Source organism: Sturnira hondurensis, unplaced genomic scaffold (genome assembly GCF_014824575.4).
Source record: "Sturnira hondurensis isolate 20B ecotype Veracruz unplaced genomic scaffold, ASM1482457v3 Scaffold0016663, whole genome shotgun sequence".
NCBI lineage: Eukaryota > Metazoa > Chordata > Mammalia > Chiroptera > Phyllostomidae > Sturnira > Sturnira hondurensis.
Window position 1 is genome coordinate 14,029,670 of NW_028089294.1, and position 20,679 is coordinate 14,050,348.

General features: G+C 34.9%; 1 protein-coding gene across 1 annotated transcript in view; it reads right to left on the bottom strand.

The window, feature by feature from the left end:
• Nucleotides 1–19,571, bottom strand: part of SPDYA (speedy/RINGO cell cycle regulator family member A) — a 28,374-nt gene extending 8,803 nt beyond the window's left edge. Inside the window, exons 1-6 of the mRNA XM_037066658.1 lie at nucleotides 19,463–19,571; nucleotides 18,314–18,566; nucleotides 16,259–16,317; nucleotides 14,092–14,177; nucleotides 8,802–8,973; nucleotides 39–336 (exon numbers count right to left, since the gene is read on the bottom strand). Coding sequence (XP_036922553.1) covers nucleotides 39–336; nucleotides 8,802–8,973; nucleotides 14,092–14,177; nucleotides 16,259–16,317; nucleotides 18,314–18,566; nucleotides 19,463–19,480 — 886 coding nt within the window. The 5' untranslated portion in view covers nucleotides 19,481–19,571. The remainder of the gene's footprint in view (nucleotides 1–38; nucleotides 337–8,801; nucleotides 8,974–14,091; nucleotides 14,178–16,258; nucleotides 16,318–18,313; nucleotides 18,567–19,462) is intronic.
• Nucleotides 19,572–20,679: the final 1,108 nt, after the last annotated feature.

Sequence of the window (20,679 nt, forward strand, 5' to 3'; positions counted from 1 at the left end):
TTGCATAAATCTAATTCTGACATATCACTAAATCATACCTTGAGAACAGCTATAAGCTTGTGAAGGATCAACTATCATGCCCCTTGAGAATGGGTTGTGTGATTCCTGAGAATGTCTTTCCATCACCTGTACTGTATCACTGGATGAAGATGATGACGAAGACAATCCCAGTCTAACATATCTTCCTTTTTTACCACAGAGTGAGCAATCTACTGGTGTGGCACTAGGTCCCCGGGGCAGTTGAACTTCGTCTCTGTTGTAGTTTCTAACAGCTCCACTGTGATGAACAGAGCGTTCTCGTTGCCATATGTAATGGGTTGGAGCAATGGCCATAACCTACAGTGGAAAGCTTTCTTTTAGAATTTTAATAAGTTTTTAGAATTTAGTAAAATTAAGTACAAAAAGTATAACTTAAGAACATCTATCTCTAAAACTAGATTTAAAAATCTAAGTTACTGATGTTGAAAAAAAAAAGCATCTCTAGATATGGCAGTATTTACCTATAAAGTGATTCATTGCTTGGATCCTTAAGACAATAATTGAAAGTATTTAAATTATTGAAAATAGGAAATAGGACTGAAGCAACTTTTGGGGTTTTTAAATTCTGAATACTTTAAGTTCATAAAAGACAATATAGTCATCCCCAAACAATTATTAACTTTGGAGTGCATTGAGATGAAAATACAATTAATTGAGGTTTCCAAATATATATGTTAGGAGAATCTTAAAATGTTTGCAATTATGGCAAGGGATGTAGAAAGAACGCAGGTAAGTTATTTAACCTTTCTGTTCCTCAGTTTCCTCATCTGTAACATGAAGAGAATGTGTCTATTTTAGAGGGTTGTTTTGAGGAATACATAAATTATTTATAAAGCACTTAAGATTCCTCACTACATGTCAGGCATTGTTGTCTAAGTTTTCTTAGATGAAACACTGACTGTAGTCAGGATGGATGTACTCTTATCCTGACTCCCACATGCTAGCTGCATGATACTGGGCAAGTTACTTACCCTGTCAGAGGTTCAGTTTCTTTATATCTGAAATGGAGATCCTATCTGCCTCATAGGATTGTTCTGAGCATTAGATAGATGTAAAATCTGTATCACATCATAAACAACTGCCAAATGTTAGCTAGTTAAGCCAAGCTAGATACCTATATGCTGACCTCATGATGTCTAAAACTCCTAAGCAGAATGTTAGAATGTTACTTCTAAGTAAAAATGTTTAGCTGCAGTTATCAGTGACCCACAGTACATGAAAACTATAGAATCTAAGCATTAGTGCCCTATTAATTGTCTAGACTAGTGATTTTCAAACTGTTTTGAGCAGCCTTGAGGTTTCACAGACTATTTGGGGCATTTTAGGAGGGGCTAAAGAAAACAAAGCAGGCAGAGAAGCTCAATTTGGAGGATTGTATGTAAATTTTTATTTGGAAAGAAAAACAGCTTCTGCTGTTAAAAAATGAATACCTTGAAATCCCTAGATTAAGACCAGTCCCCCAGGAAAGTGGGATTACTGTGGCCTTCCTGAGGTAAATCACATAAAGAATCTTAGCTATGCTAATTTTTAAAAAGTATATTTTAGGATTTAATTTATTTTATAATCCACTTCTTTTAAACCCTTCAAAAAAGTTTTCAACCAAAGACATACAATAAAGTTATACATATTTAAAAAGGTAGAAATAAATAAAGGTGCTAACTCTATAAACATATCTTCAACAATATAAAATTAGATTTGGAGCTACCTAAGGGAGTGAGTAGAATACCAGAATTTCTTACTCCTTCTATATCTATTGTGTCTCAACACTTCAGTAGCTTTACTTACCATGTCTGAAGTGGCCTCTCCCTTTGACTCAGAGTCACCTTTCCCTCAATGTTCAGCATAACCCCTGCCTTTCTAAAAATTCCAGCTTTCAGATAGTTTGTTTTATTGTTAGTGCTGTATTAGGACTTTTAGCATATAAGTGTCTAGTACTCAGATGCATCTCTTTATGCGTGTAACCTATCCTCCTGAAAGTCCCTTTTGTGCAGGAATAGTCTCTCATATACCTCTCTATCAAATGCCCTCCACATAATGTTATACAGTCATTAAATATTTTGAGTGACAGAGAAAAATTAAGAACTAGAGACCACTGGTATTATGAACCTTCAATAATATTATTTTTGTAGGGATCTTATAGCAAAGTCTAGTGAGAAAAGCAGAGGGACATATGAAGTAAAGGGTACAAAGTAGGTTTGGTAAACCGTTCATTCTGCAATAAACTAAGCATCATAGTCTCTCCACATGCTAATTCAGCTAGAACAATGCATGCACACATGCTTGCTTACTTTTAAATACACACTATGTTATAATATAAACATATTTTATACACAATTAGAATGTTATTGTGATAACAGCGAATCAAAAACAGTATTGTACCAGGTTCAAGAGGGCAGGATTTTGGTCTTAATTCTATTAGCTCTATGACCTTAGGTAAATTACCTAACTTTCTGGGCCATAAGGTGTCTATTATATATTAGAAAACAGGTCACTTACAGTCATCAGATTCTATGATCCTATGAAAGTGACTACTCTGAAGCATTGGTATTTGACCTACAAGATATGTTATCCTATTTTTACTTTATCTTATTCTTCTGTAATTTTTAGTGATTTTTTATGCCTTTGGTGGGTGTTTCTAAAATACAATACTTGGCCTTCTGGGCTTTTCTCTTTGTATATCTACTTCTCTGTAACCTCAAGAGGTAGTATAGTATAAGTCTTAACAGCACTGCACTCAGACTGCCTGGGATTGAATAAAGCTGTGCTGCTTTACTGATTGTGTGACCTTGGAGAAGTCATAGAGCCTCTCTACGCTTTGGTTTCCTCACCTGGGATTACCTAGCTAGCTATAAGAATTGTGGGTCAATACATGTGTGGCACTTGGAACAGCGCCTGGCAAGTGATCAAAAGTATTAGTATTACTGTCTCTTTGGATCTCTTCTCAACCAAGCTTTAAACATCACTTGAATGTTGTGACTCATTTTACTCATACCTATTGACCATTCTCTTAATTATCCAATTATCACCTTAAATTTATATCTAATACCAAATTCTTTATCATCTTCATAAGCCAGTTTGCATTATGGAACCCAGCACTGTTTTTGTTATGTAGGTTTGAAACTCTGACAGCTCATCTCCCCATGCACCATATATCCAACTGCTCACCAAATAGTAACTCTGAAACACTTTTCTTTGGCACTGGGTTTACGTCTCACTTCCTGACCTACAGAGTGTAGCACTCTCCGGCACCTCCCCTGTATTGGGCCTCTCTGCGTACTGTCATTGGATTATTTTCTTCACAGCAGTGCTTATATCACATCACTGCTTTCTTTCTAAGCTCCTAATCTGGAATCAAGTAACAGCTGACAGAGATGTCAGTTATGATGATATTGTGCCAACTAGGCCAGAGTATATAACAAGAATAAACTTCCTCTTGACAAAACTACTACTGGAGTCTCTTTCTCATCAGATTGGCATTCTCCATATCTGAACCAATCTAGAAATTAAGCTATCACCAACCTAAATAAATTCCACCTCAGAGGGGCTGATGTCCAAAAAGATAAAGTGGTTCTAAGAAGTTAAGATCAAAATAAGTAGGTTGAAATACTCTTTATTCTTTTTTGAAGACTCCATACATACGTTTTTCTTTTTATTTTTTAAGAGATTTTATTCATTTATTTTTAGAGAGAAGGGAAGGGAGAGAGGGAGAGAAGCATCAATGTGTGGTTGTCTCTCGCACGCCCCCTACTGGGTTCATGGCCCACAACCCACACATGTAGTTGGTCTGGGAATCAAATTGGTTCCCTTTTGGTTCACAAGTGGGCACTCAATCCACTGAGCCATACCAACCAGGGCCTTACATACATTTCTAAATTTGATCATTCCTCATCTTTTTCCAAAAAAGGATTTGAGACAGTTTTTAAAAAGAGCAAATGAATTTTTTTTTCATTTAATAGGACCCAAAAGGGAAAATATACCTAAAGTGGGAAAGCAAACATGCCAGTAATAAAGGGTAAGAGTTAATGTGAGTAAGGATACAAGCTGGCTCTTAGTTTCTCTGCAGCAGCCAGGGTTCAAATAGGAGGCAAATTACAAAACTCGCATTACCTCAAGGAGAGAGTAAGTTCTTTTGACAGTGTATAATAGAAAGAGCACCAAATTTAAGTACTAGCTGGCCCTGCCACTTACTAACTGAATGACCATGGACAAGTCACAACCTTTTCTATGTCAGTTTCTTCATGTGTAAAATGGAGAATACCTACACTGTTTAATTCCTGAGACAAAATAACATAACAGAAATAAATGCATTTTCTAAACTAGTCAATGAGAGGGGGAGGCTAGAAGTAAGACAAAACGACATTGTGAAGTCCTTAGTTGTGAGGTCCAGTTGTGACTCTGACAATTAGTGTAAGATCTTAAATAAATCTCAACCTTGTTGATCCTGTTTCACCAGCTTTAAAATGAGAATACTGTAACCCTCACAGGCATTTTTGTGAGGATATATGAAAATATTTATGAATTTATAAGTGGAAAGCAAATATAGGGGATTATTATTACAAACCATTTAGTAGCTACTGTCATAACAGTTTTATTGTACAGTATGAAAAAAAGAATTGGCTTGGCAGTATGTCAGTAGCAGGCTCTCAATAACAAATGCATAGAATACTTAACTAAATGTCTAAGCGTGTCTTGCTGCTTTAATGCAGCAAACCTCAGGGCAAGGATGATGTAATACTTCTTTATAATAAACACTGAACTTGGTGTCTTAGTCATAAGTTAGCTGTTGAATGAATACTTAAGAGAATTGGATAAAATCTTACTAGGTAGTTGCCTTTCCTATACATCAACATGATTCAATTCAAGTACATCTGCTTGGAAGAGAAAAAAGAGCCTATCTGCCACTAGTGTAAGTGCTGAGTGAGCTCCATGAAAAAGTGTTTTAAAGTTTTTTTTCTCTCTTTCATGCATAAACAGGTATGAAAAAGAATTGGAAGCCTTAAGTTTCAATCATTCTGTCAGTCAGCAGTATTTACTCAGTATCTACTATATGCCATGCACTGGAGATAAAATAATAACAAAGTAAAGACCCTGCCCTCTTGGGTTTTATATACAAGTAGGGGAAAGAGACATTAGCAAGATAAATAAGTAAAACAGAATACGTTATGTGATGATTAAGTGCTATGAAGAAAAATAGGAAAAGGAATATATGATAATAGCAGGAGATACTACTTGCTATTTTACTGGCTTTATTGAGATATTACTCAAATACCATACAATTCACCCATTTAAAGAGTAGTTTAATGGCTTGTAGTATATTCATAGTTCCACAACCATTACCACAGTCAATTTTAGAACATTTTCATCATTCCATAAAGAAAGCAGTCACATCCCATTCCTCCCTCCCTCAGCTGCTAGTAATCACTAATCTACTTTCTATCTCTTTCAATTTGTCTATTCTGGACAGTTTATATAACTAAGAAGCATACAATGTGTGGTCCTTTGTGACTGGCTTTTTTTACTTAGCATAACATTTTCATGTTTCATCCATGCTGTAGCACGTTACTTCATTCCTTCCAATTGCCAAATAATATATCATTGTACGGATATATCATTGTTTACCTATTCATTAGTTGTTGGACATCTGGATTGTTTCCTCTTTTGACTGTTATAAATAATGCTGTGAACATTTGTGTTCAAGTCTTTTATGGACACAGTTTTTATTTTTTAACTGCATAACTAGTAGTAGAATTGCTGGGTCATGTGGAACTCTCTTTAGCTTTTTGAGGAACTGCCAGACTGTTTTACAAAGCAACTACACCATTTTACATTCCCAACAGAAGTGTATGAAGGTTTGGATTTCTCCACATTCTTACCAACACTTGTAATTATCTGTCTTTTTCTGACAGCCATCCTAGTGGGTATGAAGTGATACCTTCTTGTGGTTTTGATTTTGCATTTCTCTGATTGCTAATGATATTGAGCATCTATTTATGTGCTTTTTTTTTGCCATTTGTGTATCTTCTTTGGAGAAATGCCTATTCAGATCCTCTGCACATTTTAAAATTGGGAGTTTTTTATTATTGAGTTGTAAGAGTTCTTTACAGACTAGATACCAATCCCTTATTGATGGTTTGCAAAAATTTTCTTTCATTTTGTGCATTATCTTCACTTTCTTGATGTTGTCCTTTGAAAGACATTTTAAATTTTGATAATGTCCACTTTGTATTTTCTTTTGTTGCTTGTGCTTTTGGTATCACATCTAAGAAACCTAATCTAAGGTCATGAAGAATTGCTATGTTTTAAGAGTTTTTAGTTCTTACATTTAGGTCTTTGATCCATTTTTAATTAGCTTTTATGTATGATATAAAGTAGGGGTCAACTGCATTCTTCTGCATGTGGATACCTAGTTGTCCCAGCACCATTTATGAAAAAGACTACTCTTTCCCTATTGAATTTTCTTGGTACCCTTGTCAAAATTCAACTGAACATACATGTGAGCGTTTATTTTTGAACTCTTCTATGTATTCCAGTGAGTAAGACACTATTCAATAGAGGGTGGTAAGGAAAAGTTTCTCTGAGGTTGACATTTAAGCAGAGTCCTGAATGAAGTGAGGAAGTAAAATATACTAATACCTGGGGGAAAACCATTCCAGGTAATGGGAATGGCAAATACAAAAGACCCTGAAGTGGGAGTGCCCTTGGTGTGTTTGAGAACAGCAAGGAGGCAAGTATGGTTGGAGTGGAATGAGCAAGATGAAGCTTAACCAACTGAGCCACACAGGCCAGGGCAGGGGCTGGATATTTGTAAAGATTTTTAAAATTTATTTTTAGGGAGGGGAAGGTGGGGAAAAAGAGAGGGAGAAAAACATCAATGTGTGGCTGCCTCTGGAGTACCCCGTACTGAGGACCTGGCCCACAACCTAGGCATGTGCCCTGTCTGGGAATCAAACCAGTGACCCTTTGGTTTGCAGGTCAGTGCTCAATCCACTGAGCCACACCTGCCCAGGCCAGTTATTTTTTTAAGATATGGATGCAAGAAAAAGAAAAGTCTAGGGTGGCAGCTTTCTAGCCTGAACAACTGGAAGGATGAAGTTACCATTTATTAATATGTGGAAGATTGCAGGAGGAGCAGGTTTGAACGTCTATTTGAGGGAATCAAAATTCAATTTTTAGTATGTTAAGTTTGGGGTATCTACTAGATAATGAAATACAAATAGGAAATTTGGTATGTAAATCTGAAATGAGTGGACAGATCTATTAGGTCTCCATGTTGAATCCTTGAGAAACTAAACTTTTCTGCAAATTCCATTACACAACTGAGTTTATAGCTGCCTGAAACTTTTTAATCTTTTACAAATGCACCATTAAGTCACTCCATTCTCTGGCTCTTTAATAGTCTGGTGGCAGCAACTGTGGTAATTTCAACTCCAATAGTGTAAATTAAAGTTGTTTCAATTTAAAAAATACTGGTCATTATATCTTAGGAGTAGTGAACAACCTGCCTCGAGGTGGGTATTGTCAATCCTGGCCTCTTGCTTCTTGTGCCCCCTCCATGCTCTTAGCTGAATGTTCCATGAGGCTTGAAGTGTTTGCATGAAAGAAACTGTGAGTGTCCAAATAAGGTCTTGCTTGGACTGTCACGTGAAAGGACGGCAACAGGTGCACAAATTACCCCTCTTGACATGGAGAGGTAGTGACGAAAATAACATACAGGGCTCTTTCAATGGCCTGTAATTGGAATGAGTCACATAAACCCTTTCCTTAATGAGGATCCTTAAATTATGGGGACCTTATACACCCAATTTTTTATGTTTTTCTATTGAATTTAATCTTGCAAAGACTTGGCCTGCTGTACAGTTTTCTAAGTTATCTCTGAAACCTTGCACTTTTCCCAACATTCAACAACCCTCCTAATTAATCTACAAATATGCATACTTGCTATATATTTATCGCATTAATAAATATAATTAACATGATCAGTTCTGGGAAGAGTTTTGTGACACACCCCAAAGTTCTCCCTCAGGTTTGACATGAATCCATTGTCTGTTTTTGTCTATAGTCTATTTAATGATTTCATTTAATTCTAGCGTTATCTGGCTCACATTTACCAAACTTTTCTGAGCTAGTACTGGCTTACAGTGATCACTACCTTCATTTAATTTTCTACTATATTATTTTTTTTAGTTTGAAACATTAATTTTATTCTTTATTGAACACCAGAGCATTAGATAAAATAATTAATCTTTTAATTTTTAGTCTTTCTGCTTTATCTTAATAAAATCTGGCATGAAGGAAACTATGTGTTCTATGTGAAAAAGGAATGTTTTCTAAACATATTTAAATTTATATAAATTTTATATCATGCAATTCATATTTCAGTCTTAGGGACTTGAAATTTTATATAATTTATTTAATGAAAATTATTATTCAACTCCAATAATATTTTGAAATATGCACACTATCCTTGTTCAATATACTGGTGTTCTTTTAGACAAGAGAAACTAAACACTAAAATAAAAATACTACAGAAGTAGGCTGCTCTGAAAAACACATATGGTAATTTTAAATTCTTGTGGTCTAAAATTAAAACAAACATAATAATACACATGTCGTATTCATGGTAACCATCAAGTTAATGGTCTACCCTTATATATACAGAAACTAAAAGGTTCAAAGCACATTAAAAAATAAGACAAGGAAAATTATATGGACAGAATACAGAGATTATATACATACATATATATAAAATTTTAAAATCTTACCTCCTCACAGCATCGCCTGCTTACAATAGCCCTATAGTCAATTCTATCCCAGAGTTGGTCCCTTAACTTTAAGAAATTAGGGAACAATTTTCTCCAGTTTTTCCCTAAAGCCCATGGAAATATTTCATATTTGGATTCTTCTTCATCTTCTTCTACTGTATTAGCCAGGTACCTAACAAAGAAGACCAACAACTCAAAAAGAAATAGGTAAAGGACAGGAATTGGCAGTTCACTAAAAAAAAATGTATATCACTATAAACACATTAAAAGATGTTCAACCTTACTCATAATTAAAGAAATAATAGCTAAAAAATAGAGATACAGTGAATTTTCCTTAATAAATTCTAAATATTTATGTATTCCTATAACTCTTGAGCTTTGTTCTGGGATGCATTTTCTTGGAAACACTCTGATCCTTTCAAGTCTTGCTTTCATGATTTGTTAGGTAGATCTGGAGCACCATTCAGTCTAGGGCTAGTTATTCCCTACTAGTTAGGCAAGACCTTCCTAAATACTCCATTCAACATCCTGTGAATTATATGATTTTTCAGTCTGGCTGGAACAGATAGTATTTCCAGCCCTGGGTAAATGCTAGGCACTGTTCCCTCTAATCCTTTCTTATGGTCTTTCGTCATGATCAGGTAATTTCATTATACACAAATGAAAACCACTGTCCTGCCAAATGCTTGAGCGGAATCAGGCATACACAGAAGCAGGCAAACACAACCCATAATAGGGAGAACAATTAATTAATCAAACTGGCACACATAGTAGAAGTAAAAACAAGAATATTAAAACAGTTGTAACTATTCCAGATGTTCAAAAAGATAAGCAGACACACTTCTAGAGATGAAAACTGTGTGTACAATGAAAAATACACTCTGTGGACTTAATAACAAATTAAATATTGCAGAAGAAAAGATTTGTGCATTGAAGACATAACAGTATAAACTATCCAAAACTAAACATGCAGAGAAAAATAAACAAAAATAATAAACAGTATCAATGAACCATGAGACAACTTCAAGTACCTAATAAAGGTGAAATTGGAGTCCATAAAGAGGGCAGTGAACAGAAAAAAATATCTGAAGAAATAAATGGCTAAAATTTTTTCAAATTTGATGAAGATCATAAACCCATAAAGAAGTTCCTTGAAGCCCAAAGCACCAAGACACATCATAATAAAATTGCTCAAAATGAATGATCAAGAGAAAATCTTAAAAGCAGTCAGGAAAAAAAAGTAAATTGAATAATACAGAAAAGAAATGAGAATGGAGCAGATTTCCTATTGGAAACATTTGCAAGCCCCCTTGATGACTTTCCAGAAAAATGAACTTACAATAAAAAAAATTACAAAACACTTAAGGTATCATGATGAGAAACAGACCCTGAAGTTTGAAGATATTGGAATTAATAGATAAACACCAAAGAAAAAGAGGTCTTAAAAGCAGTCAGAAAAGAAGACAAATGATCCTAAGTGGAAAGTTTGAGATACAAGAAGGAATAGGAAACAAAGATATAAATATAAACAAATGGGTGGATAGATATAAACAAATGTTGAATGTATAAAACAATAATACTTTCTGGGCATCAGAGAGAACTATAGAATTGCAAAACAAGAAAATATAAGTTGGGAAAGGAGATGATTGGCATTAAATGCTTAAGGTTGTGTGATTAAAAATAAGTAGGGTGCCCTGGCTGGTGAGGCTCAGTGGACTGAGCACAGGCCTGCAAACTGGCCTGTGAACCAAAAGGTCACTGGTTTGATTCCTAGTCAGGGCACGTGCCTGGGTTGCTGGCCAGGTCCCCAGTTGAGAACATGTGAGAGGCAACCAATTGATGTATCTCTTGCACATTGATGTTTTTCTCCCTCTTTTTCTCCCTTCCTTCCTTTCTAAAACAAATATATATATATATATATATACACACACACATACATATATATATATATAAAATCTTAAAACAAATAACTAGAGTAATTGCTAAAAGAATAGATATAGACTGCATAGCATTTAAACAAGTAGAGGCAAAAATGGTATCAGAAAATAAAAATTTAAAAATCTCAACAAAAAAATAGGTAACACTGGAGTAGAAAGAAGAAAAGGTAAAAATGGGACTCACAGAAAGTACAGAACAAGATGGCAGAAAAAAAATCAAATACGTAAGCAACAATAAAATATTATTCTGCAATAAAAATGAACTATAGCTACACACACCGTGTGGTCTTTTGCACATATTTCACATTAAAATTTTTTTAAGGTACAGAAGGAAAGAGTACTCTTCTATTCATGTAATATACATACTGGTTCATGTACTGAAAATTATTTCTAGACAGATACACATGAAACAGTTAAGTGTCCTTGAGGAGGGAGGCCAAGGTCTTGAGATAGGAAGACTTACTCTTAATTGCATACACTCTTATGGACTTTTTAAAACCATGTACATATTCATATTTAGTTACATTAATTATAAAATGAGTATCTACATGTTATTTACCCTTCCTTAAAACAACTGTACATATTTTAATGTTACTTTATTATAAAGCATCTTATTGTTGAGCCCATTTAGTTACATGAGTCAAATTCTGTCCTCCGTAAAGTTACCTAAAGTAACTCCTTACTTTTAGTATCCCTGACAGTTTTTTTAAAGATTTTATTTATTTGCTTTTAGAGAGAGGGGAAAGGAAAGAGAAAGACAGGGAGAGAGAGAAGCACCAACATGTGACAAATGTTGATCAGTTGCCTCTCAAACACCCTCAACTGGGGACCTGGCCCAAAATCCAGGCAAGTGCCCTGGCTGGGAATCAAACCAGTAACCTTTCAGTTTGCACGCCAGTGCTCAATCCATTGAGCCCCATCAGCCAGGGCTCCCTAATAGTTCTTAGTAAAGGGAAGATAGATGGGAGATTGGTCCCTTTCATACTTACTAAGTGAAATGTGGAAAATCTAAAATGTACCATGGTACATGATGTCTGGACATCATGATTCAACTCTAGATTAACAATTTTTCAGGTTCAGTGTGTTGAAATATCTGCATCATATGCATGTAAGTTCCCTATAAGTTCCCATCCAATTTGAAATAGTTAAGATTTCCTTGGAGCAGAGTCCAGTTTTTTTGTACAATAGTTAATTATGTTTAATCAAATAAAGAATTAAGAACCCCTTGTATGTTAGCAATACAAAAAAGGTAAGGATGCAAAACAGGTAAGATACATGCTCCTTGCCCTTAAAGAGCCTACAGTCAAGTCAAAGATACAACTGAGTGTGAAACAAATAACTGTTAAAGATATAAGGAAGAATGATAATTGAGTTCAGTGTTAAAAGAATATATAGAAAGGAAAAGAACTTGAGTTAGAACTGTGACTAATTAAGAAAATACGGAGAACTATTGAGTTAGACTATACAAAAATACAATTATATATAAAATAAAATTATAATTCATGTTATTTTTAATATGAAGCTTATAATACAACATGTAATACAACCTCACAGACTACCTCATAGTGTAAGGTGATACAGTGCTTTACTGATAACTTTTTTTAAAAAAAGTCAAACAAATCCAATTTCAGGGATCTAGTAAGACTTAAACTAAAGCTTCTTTTGGTTTGTTGTTAATTTTCAGATGAGAAAAAACTACAAAATAGATACTGCACCAACACACAAATATAATGCAATACTAAGAGACATGTAAACAGCATTATAGCTAGTGGTCAATGGCTGAATTCGGCCACCAGCAGATCACATGTGAATTTGTGCCCCAGCTCTGATGCTTACTAACTTGTGATCTTGGAAAGTGCTTAATCTAAGCCTTAATTTCCCTATCTATAAAATAGGGATAATTTAAAAAATGTATCTCATAGTGAAGATTAAATGAGCTTCTAAAAACGTTTGTGGTGCCTTGCACATCATACTCAGTATTAACTAACACTATTATATTCCCTCAATTTAGCAAGCATCACCAAATTTTATATTGAATTTATTTTTCCCCATGCATGGGGAAATGTGTTTTCTGAATACATGCAGAGATCAAATCCTTTGAGTCTGAACTAAAGAGACTTAGTAAATAATTATCCTTTAGTTCTAACAGTTGTGGTAATCACCTTAAGTATTTTTACATGTAGTTCATTATTTAAATACTTCAAATTAAGCCCTGGCTGGTGTAGCTCAGTGGATTGAGCGTTGGCCTGTGATGCAAAGGATCGTGGTTCGATTCCCAGTCAGGGCACATGCCTGGGTTGTAGACTAGTTCGCAGTGGGAGACACATGAGAGGCAACCACACATTGATATTTCTCTCCCTCTCTCCTTCCCTTCCCCTCTCTCTGAAAATAAATAAATAAAATAAAAAAATACTTCAAATTACACTCATACATGTCCAACTGCAGTACTATATCCAGGTACTGGGTAGAACAGGTGTTGAGACTGAGATACATATTTTTAATTTACATTGATTCTAGCAGAATTTTGACCTACAGATTGGAAAGCCATGTCATTCAGACCATTTACCAGATCACAAAATTAGTATAAGCTGTCTAATACAAAGGCAGTGGAAGAACTGGAAAACAATATGCCTTGGTCAAAGTACAATGTGTTAAGTGATACAATGAGAGTACACTATAGGTATCAGATATGAATCATTCCTATGTTATAGACAGAAATCGACAATGAGTATGTCCAGAGCATTTTTTGCAAGTTGTTCAATGTAAAAGAAAAAGGATGATAATGATTTTTATTATATATTCACTTGAAATTTCAAAGAAAACATCCTGGCTTAAAAAAAAGTCCAAAAGAGGAAAATTTGGGACAATTTATAGAAAACACTCTGAAAAATATAAAAAGTACAATCAAATTCAAGTGGAATATTTAATAATAAATCTTGGGCAGAAAGCAAAATAAGATCAGCAAAAAGAACACAAAATATTCTGTTAAAGTAAAAAATGTATAGCTTTTATATAGGAAGGTCTATTCAAAGATATATATGAGGTTTAAAACAGGCTGTTTTAAATAAATTATCATATATACCACCCTGGCTGGTGTAGCTCAGTGAATTGAGCATGGGCCTGTGAACCAGAGGATGACGGTTCAATTCCCAGTCAGGGCACATGCCTAGGTTGCAGGCCAGTTCCCAGCAGGGGACGAACAAGAGGCAACCATACACTGATATTTCTCTCCCTCTCTCCTTCCCTTCCCTCTAAAGATAAATAAAATCTTAAAAATAAACAAACAAACAAATAAATAATCATATATTATAAAAAACTACCACAAAAAATAACTTAGTAGGAAGCATACTTACAGAGCAATGAAGAAATTTATCCTCGTATGCTCATTTATAGTAAATTTAGCCCTCTTGAAATAAACAAAGGTCATAGCCAAAAGATACTATATGGAAAAAATTAAAAGTTAATATTAGTGTTTTGTTTTTATAAGTAAAACTACTTAAAATAGTTACCTTTAAGAACAATAACAGGCCAAAACAGCTAAGTATTATTTATTCTTATAGAATTACCTATTCGAGGCCTTATTTTTTGGCTTCCTATAGTCCATATGAACAGTAAGAAATAATTCATAATCATTTATCATGACTAAGATTATAACTAGAATGAACTCCTAAATTTTATTGCCAAGATTTTTGTGACCAAAAATCCACTTTTTCCCATCTTAAATTTCAAACCTATACAGAAACTGAAATACTCATAAAATAAATCAATGTACATCCTACACCTAGATTCACCAATTGTTAATGTTGCCACATTGGCCTGATGTATATATATACATACAATTTCTCCCCTGAATCCTTTCAGTTACAGACATTCCTATTCACTTTTTAACATACTCTTTTAAAAATAACTCCAAAAAATTAGGATAACATGGCTTTATTTTCATTGAAGAATAGTGTTTTAAATTTATTATTAAAAAGACATATCTAGCCTGGAATTTGCACCCTATGCCAGGTTCTGGCTGTTAACTTAAAAACAAGTTGTAATACAGATGTATCTGATTTTCTCTCATAAAATGCCTATTCGTCCTGCCCTCATAGGATCGGCCATAAAAAAAATTCCAAATTTTTAATGTAATTTTCAGTAGAGGACTCTTGAAATAGTGTTAAAATACAGTGCTCCTGGTTAGTTAGTTTAAAAGCACTGCCCCCTGCTGTCCAACAACTTTCATTACTATAATGCCTTAAAATCATAAAGTTTAAAACAATGCCACATGAATTAGATATTTGATATTAAGGCAGTACCATTAATTTTTAAAGTGTTGGTGATATTGTGATGATGTTTAATAAGATACCATGTTTTAGAGATACATCTTGAAACACTTATCAGATAAAATATTAGGATGCCTGGGATTTGCTTTTGGGGAAAGTGATTGGGAGAAACAAGAACAGTCAACAGACCCTGGCCACGTGACTCAGTTGGCTGGAACGCTGTCCTGAAAGAACAAGAGGACGTGGGTTCCATTCCCTGTCAGAGCACAGACCTAGGTTGGGGGTCTAATCCCTGGTTGGGGCCTGCACCGAAGGCAACTGATCAATGTTTCTGTCTGCCTGCCTCTTTCCCTCTCCCTACCTTTCTCTCTAAAGTCGATAAACATCCTCCGGTAAGGATTTTTTTTTAAAAGGACAGTCAATACTTGATTGTATTAGTGGGATAGGCACATGGAGGGTCTCTGTTCTCATCTCTACCTTAAGTTGTATATGGTTGAAATTTTCCAAACTTAAGAAAAGATTCTCAAATTTTATCTGTTATCTTAAACCTGAAATTTGAAAAAGTTCATACCAGTAATAACTTACTGAGTATTTAATCATAAGCTAGTCTTCCATTCATTCCCTCTTTTATTAGTTGGCACATGAAGTATGATATGAAGTCATGCCAAATTTTCTGATATGATTACCTGGTCTAAGATGGCATTTACAAAGTTGAAATTGTAACTGTTCAGCTAAATCTTTAGAGTATAGAAACATCACAATCCCTAGTATGCAAGTTAGCATAACTTTTTAAATGAAACATTGATTCCTAAATAAACAACATGATAAGCTAATTTTGCTCTACAAGATTTGGGGGATTTGTTTTATCTAAGTTACTTACAAACTATTAAAATGTGTAACAGGAATGCGTTAATGGAATGAATCTCAGAATATTCTTTCTCTACAGCCTGAAAAATGGTAATAATTCTGATCAAAACATACTAAGTCTATAGTTTCTTGTTTTCAATCAAACATATAGTCTTAGGTCTTTTAAATCTAATTAGTAATATTCTACAATTCCTTGAAAGAGAATTAACCTACAGTATATGCTAATTTAAAAAAAAATAATGTGTAAGGATTACACTTTGAAGGAGAGGTGTGAGGTAGGTCTTTTCCTAAACTTAATAAGAAATTCTTATAAGATTTCACTAAAGTTCTGATGGTCTAATAATATAAAAATGCTGGTCAATGACTACACTGTTACTAAATTTACCTTGTCTGCAATTTTACAGCAGCAGTCCATCCACAAGAAATCTTGAATCAAATCGTCATCTACAACAAAAGATAGATATGACTTGTCCTTTAAAAATAGAATGTTTCCTTTTGAAGAATTTCTACATAAGGAAATTATACATAATGCTTAGAAACAAACAAAAATGGCTGGACCAGACCAGTGTTGTTCGAGGTGTAGTTTCAGTCCTTTGGTTTATTTACCATTGCAAGCTCTATTCAAAAAGTTATTGCTTTCTTATTCAATTTACCATCTGATTTTCCTTACTTAATATAGTATAGCTCAGATTGGGTCAGGAATGGTAGAAGTGTTTGATGTATTGAATATCCCAATAGCTCTTTGAGAAAGATGTCTTGGGGACTAGATTAGCTATTCGTTACTTTCCAAGATCAATCTTTAACACGTGGAAATGGTAGCTGAAAGAATTTAGTCTTTACAAAATAATGACTTAATGAATACTTTTTTTAAGTTTTATTTTTTCTAAATATTTTATCCTTTCTTGTTTTAGGGCCCAGGGTATTTTTAGATTTGGATTCTTCTCTCTTCCTAATTATCTCTGTCCAATTATATATTATCCAATACACATGAAAATGTCTATATAAAGAAGATGCATAATCATTTAATTAACATTTAATTTTAAAGCAACTGAGAATTATGACAAAAAGATCAACAAAGAAAAATGCTATTAAAAGAGAATTAACATCTAAAGAGGTCAAAAACACTTATTTCAATTTTATAATCCCAAAATATATGGGTAGTTGTAGAATATAATCTGAGAAAATTTGCTTTTTTCATCTCTCCCCTTCATTTTATGTAACAAAACATAACTTTTTTATATTAATTTTTACATCCTAGAGATAGTGATATCATCAAATACATTTAAAGTTCCAAGAATAACTACTGATTTTCAGAGAATAATTAATTTCTGCTTTGTTAATTCTTCTTTATTTCTTAAATTAACTAAAATGGTATAGGCAGGAATATTCTCTTATTTCTTATGATTAGTTATGAATAATAAAAGAAGTTTGAGGGTAATAATTTTATTCTACTTTAAATGGAGAGGCAAACTTGTAACAGGATTATAGATCCTGACTGGGAATATCCTCATAAATTCAACATTTTTCTACTTATATTATTTATATTTTTCTTTTTACCTCATTTTGCTTTTCTTTTCATTGTAACCAGCTCGCTCTTATTGTTTTAAAAAGTTTCTGTCCTCTAAGTAGGAAAAATACACTTGTTCTCAAGATCCTCTCAACATCCTCCTATACACCCATCAGCCTTTCTCTACAATCAAGGAAGCTTGTTACCTTGATCTACAGACTGTGATTATCTACTTGACTTCATTCCTACAGGGATTTACCAGAATCTATCTTACCCTCTATCGTGTCTACCTTACTACCTTACGTCAAAACAAACAAATTAAAACAAACAAACAAACAAACACCTCTTTCTTGGACAGTAAATATACTATAAACAAGTTTCTTTTTGGTGATTAAAAGCATTTTATCATCAGAGTAGCACTCACTATGTCATAGTCTGAACAAATTCAAACTGATTTTTATTATATGAGCATGATAATAAAGCATGGTTAATTTTTAACAATATTCCCCAAATATACTACTGAAACTTCTCTAGGTTGATTCACCTTCCCAGTTTGCTCAGTTATAGCACTGAAAGTCTTGGGAAGCCCTCAAACTGTGTCAGTCAGCTTGGCTGAGAGTTTATACAGTATTTTACTTCACATCAAAGAAAACTCATACTATGAATCTGAATTGCCCAGGATTTACATTTGACACTTGGATTTAAGTAGTCAAAAAGTGAGATGAGTCTGAATTTCTAATCCAAAAGAATCAAAACAAACAAAACCCACATTTAAAAAGACTAAGTAAAACAAAAATAGATTTGGTTGGAAATGAGAAATCTGACAGAAAATAACATCATCCTCTTTTATTATGAAAACAATAAAATAAATCTTTACATTCTCTCATTTTAACGTACTCTCTGATTACCATTATTTCAATATTTTACACCTACCAAATAATTTAAAGAAAGCAGTCATTTCCTGACGCTGTATAACCAGACAGGGTCCTTTGGGGCGTTTAGACTTGTTGCTATTCTGCACATTTTTTTCAGATGCTGGCCTACTATCTTTAAAAATAGGACGCTTCAGATTAATAGGTTTTTTAGACTGATGTGATCTACTTGACCCAGATTTTACACGAACAGTAACAGTAGGTGGTGTCTCACAATACAGCTGATTATGCCTCATTTTGGTTTCCCAAGATTCCTGTAAAAGTAAAACATACAATTACTTATCACACTCTTATTTCTATATAAAAACAACTAACTTAATGACACCACCAGAAGCAGTCCTGGGAAACGTTATTGAACTTGCTACTAAAATGTTGTGACAGTAACTCACATGAGAAAGTGCTTTTAGAATTCAGTGCTAAGAAATGCTAAGCTTTCTTTTGGTAACTGACATACCTCCTCTTGCCAAGAAATAAGATCCTATACACCATTTTGACTACTATGGAACTCAAAACAAAATCTGAAAGTTAATTATAGAAGCTATGCTGAGTTTATAATCAATCTCTTTGTGGTAGTCTTTTTTCCTTATTTTTTATTTTGCTTGTATTGACATAGTTTTTATCCTAGTGTTGTTATATGTCACCTCAATTTTTTGTTCTGCTCACATACTTTTTACCATATAGTTTTTATATGACACCTCAATTTTTTAATAGATCAAGGCAAACTAATACTATAATCAATTTAAAGTATTATAATAAAAAAAAGCAATCCCCCCAACACAAAAACATATTTTCTTACTGGTAACTCCTCGATGTTACAAAATTCACTTATTCAATAGCACTTACTGGTATTTACTGAAAAGTTCAAAACAATTCTAACAAAGAGATATATAGTATATGTATTTTGAGGGGTTCTCATAAACTGATCACTTTAATATTTAAACTTGAGTGTATGAGCATGCTATTGAGTGGCAGATTATAAGTGTACATGAATGTACATTACTGTAATCTAATAAAACTTGAAACAAGGTTAATCCATTGATCTTCAACAATATACATAATCACTACCATGTGTGCTCATAAAGCAAAATCCTTCAATGAGTCTTTTACATAGACTCCACTAACATGAGAAACCAACCATACCAGCATTCACACTTGAATGTCTGGCCATGGTGGGAGAGTAAGGAGACAGCAGCTAATCTGCCGGCGTCTGAACAATTCCTTCCCTCTGCACGTCGTATAAGGGGGTGCTGGTGGTTTGGAGACCCATCGGCCCATATGACGAAAATCTAAGAGCAGCAACTCAGGACAGGCAGGTGAGCCTCCACTGCAGCCTTACACTGAACACTTGGTATGTTCACTGAGCTAAACATTTTACATGCGTTATCTCGTTTAATTCTCACAACACCTCTGTGAGGTGGGTATGATTTTATTCTTATTTTCAGATTAGAAGCTTGAGGCTTAGAGAAGTTCAGACATTTGCCCATTACCACATAGTCGGTGAGCGACAGAGCCAAGACTTGAACCCAGGACCGTGACACCACGGCCCCACACTCTGTAATCACTAAAGAACTGTTCTGAAAATTAAGAGAAATCATGTGTAAAACACACGATGCGTGGTAAGCATTGCTTACTGTCATTTTGCCAGGAAAACACATATAAGCACAGCTCTCACATCACACTTCACAAAAACTTAGTTGGAGCATCTGCAGAGTAAAAGTGTGCACAGTAAATGACGACTTAGTGGTTAAACAAGCCGTTGCTTAGGGAAGAAGGCTGGACTTCTCACCCTCGTGCTAAATTAAAACATCTCTTATCAAAGAAGCCTTACTGAAACGACTACTTTCAAGTAGTGTTGTTGTAAGAAACAACTCTTCTCCGTTGTAACCAGAGTCTAATTACTGAAAAATAACGCAGCAAATTTAGGCAAAACATTCCGGCCGAGTCGCCGGCTCTGCCGGGGCCATTACCGAACCTCCACAAGGCCCACCTTTAACCCCAGCCCCCCCCCACCCCCAGGTCACGGAGAGGCCACAGAACTCGTGGTGGGACCCCCGGGAAGCCGGTCCGGCCGGGCCCAGAACCCGGCCGTCCGAGCACTCCGCGGGGACCCGTGGAAGGAATCGGAGCGGGATGCGAGGGACCGGCCGGAAACGAGCGGCCGCGACGGGCGGGGGCCGGAGTCGGGACGAGGACCGTGTCTCCGCGACCCGGGCGACCCGGGCTCGGAGACGCCCAAGAGACCCGAACCGAAGCCGGGATCTGCCCGCCTAGCTTCACCCCCCGAGCGGCTTCCCTTGGAGGCAGGCCCCTCCCACTGTATTTAAAAGCCAATGAAACCGGCCTGTTCTTACTGGGCGGGTTAGCCGC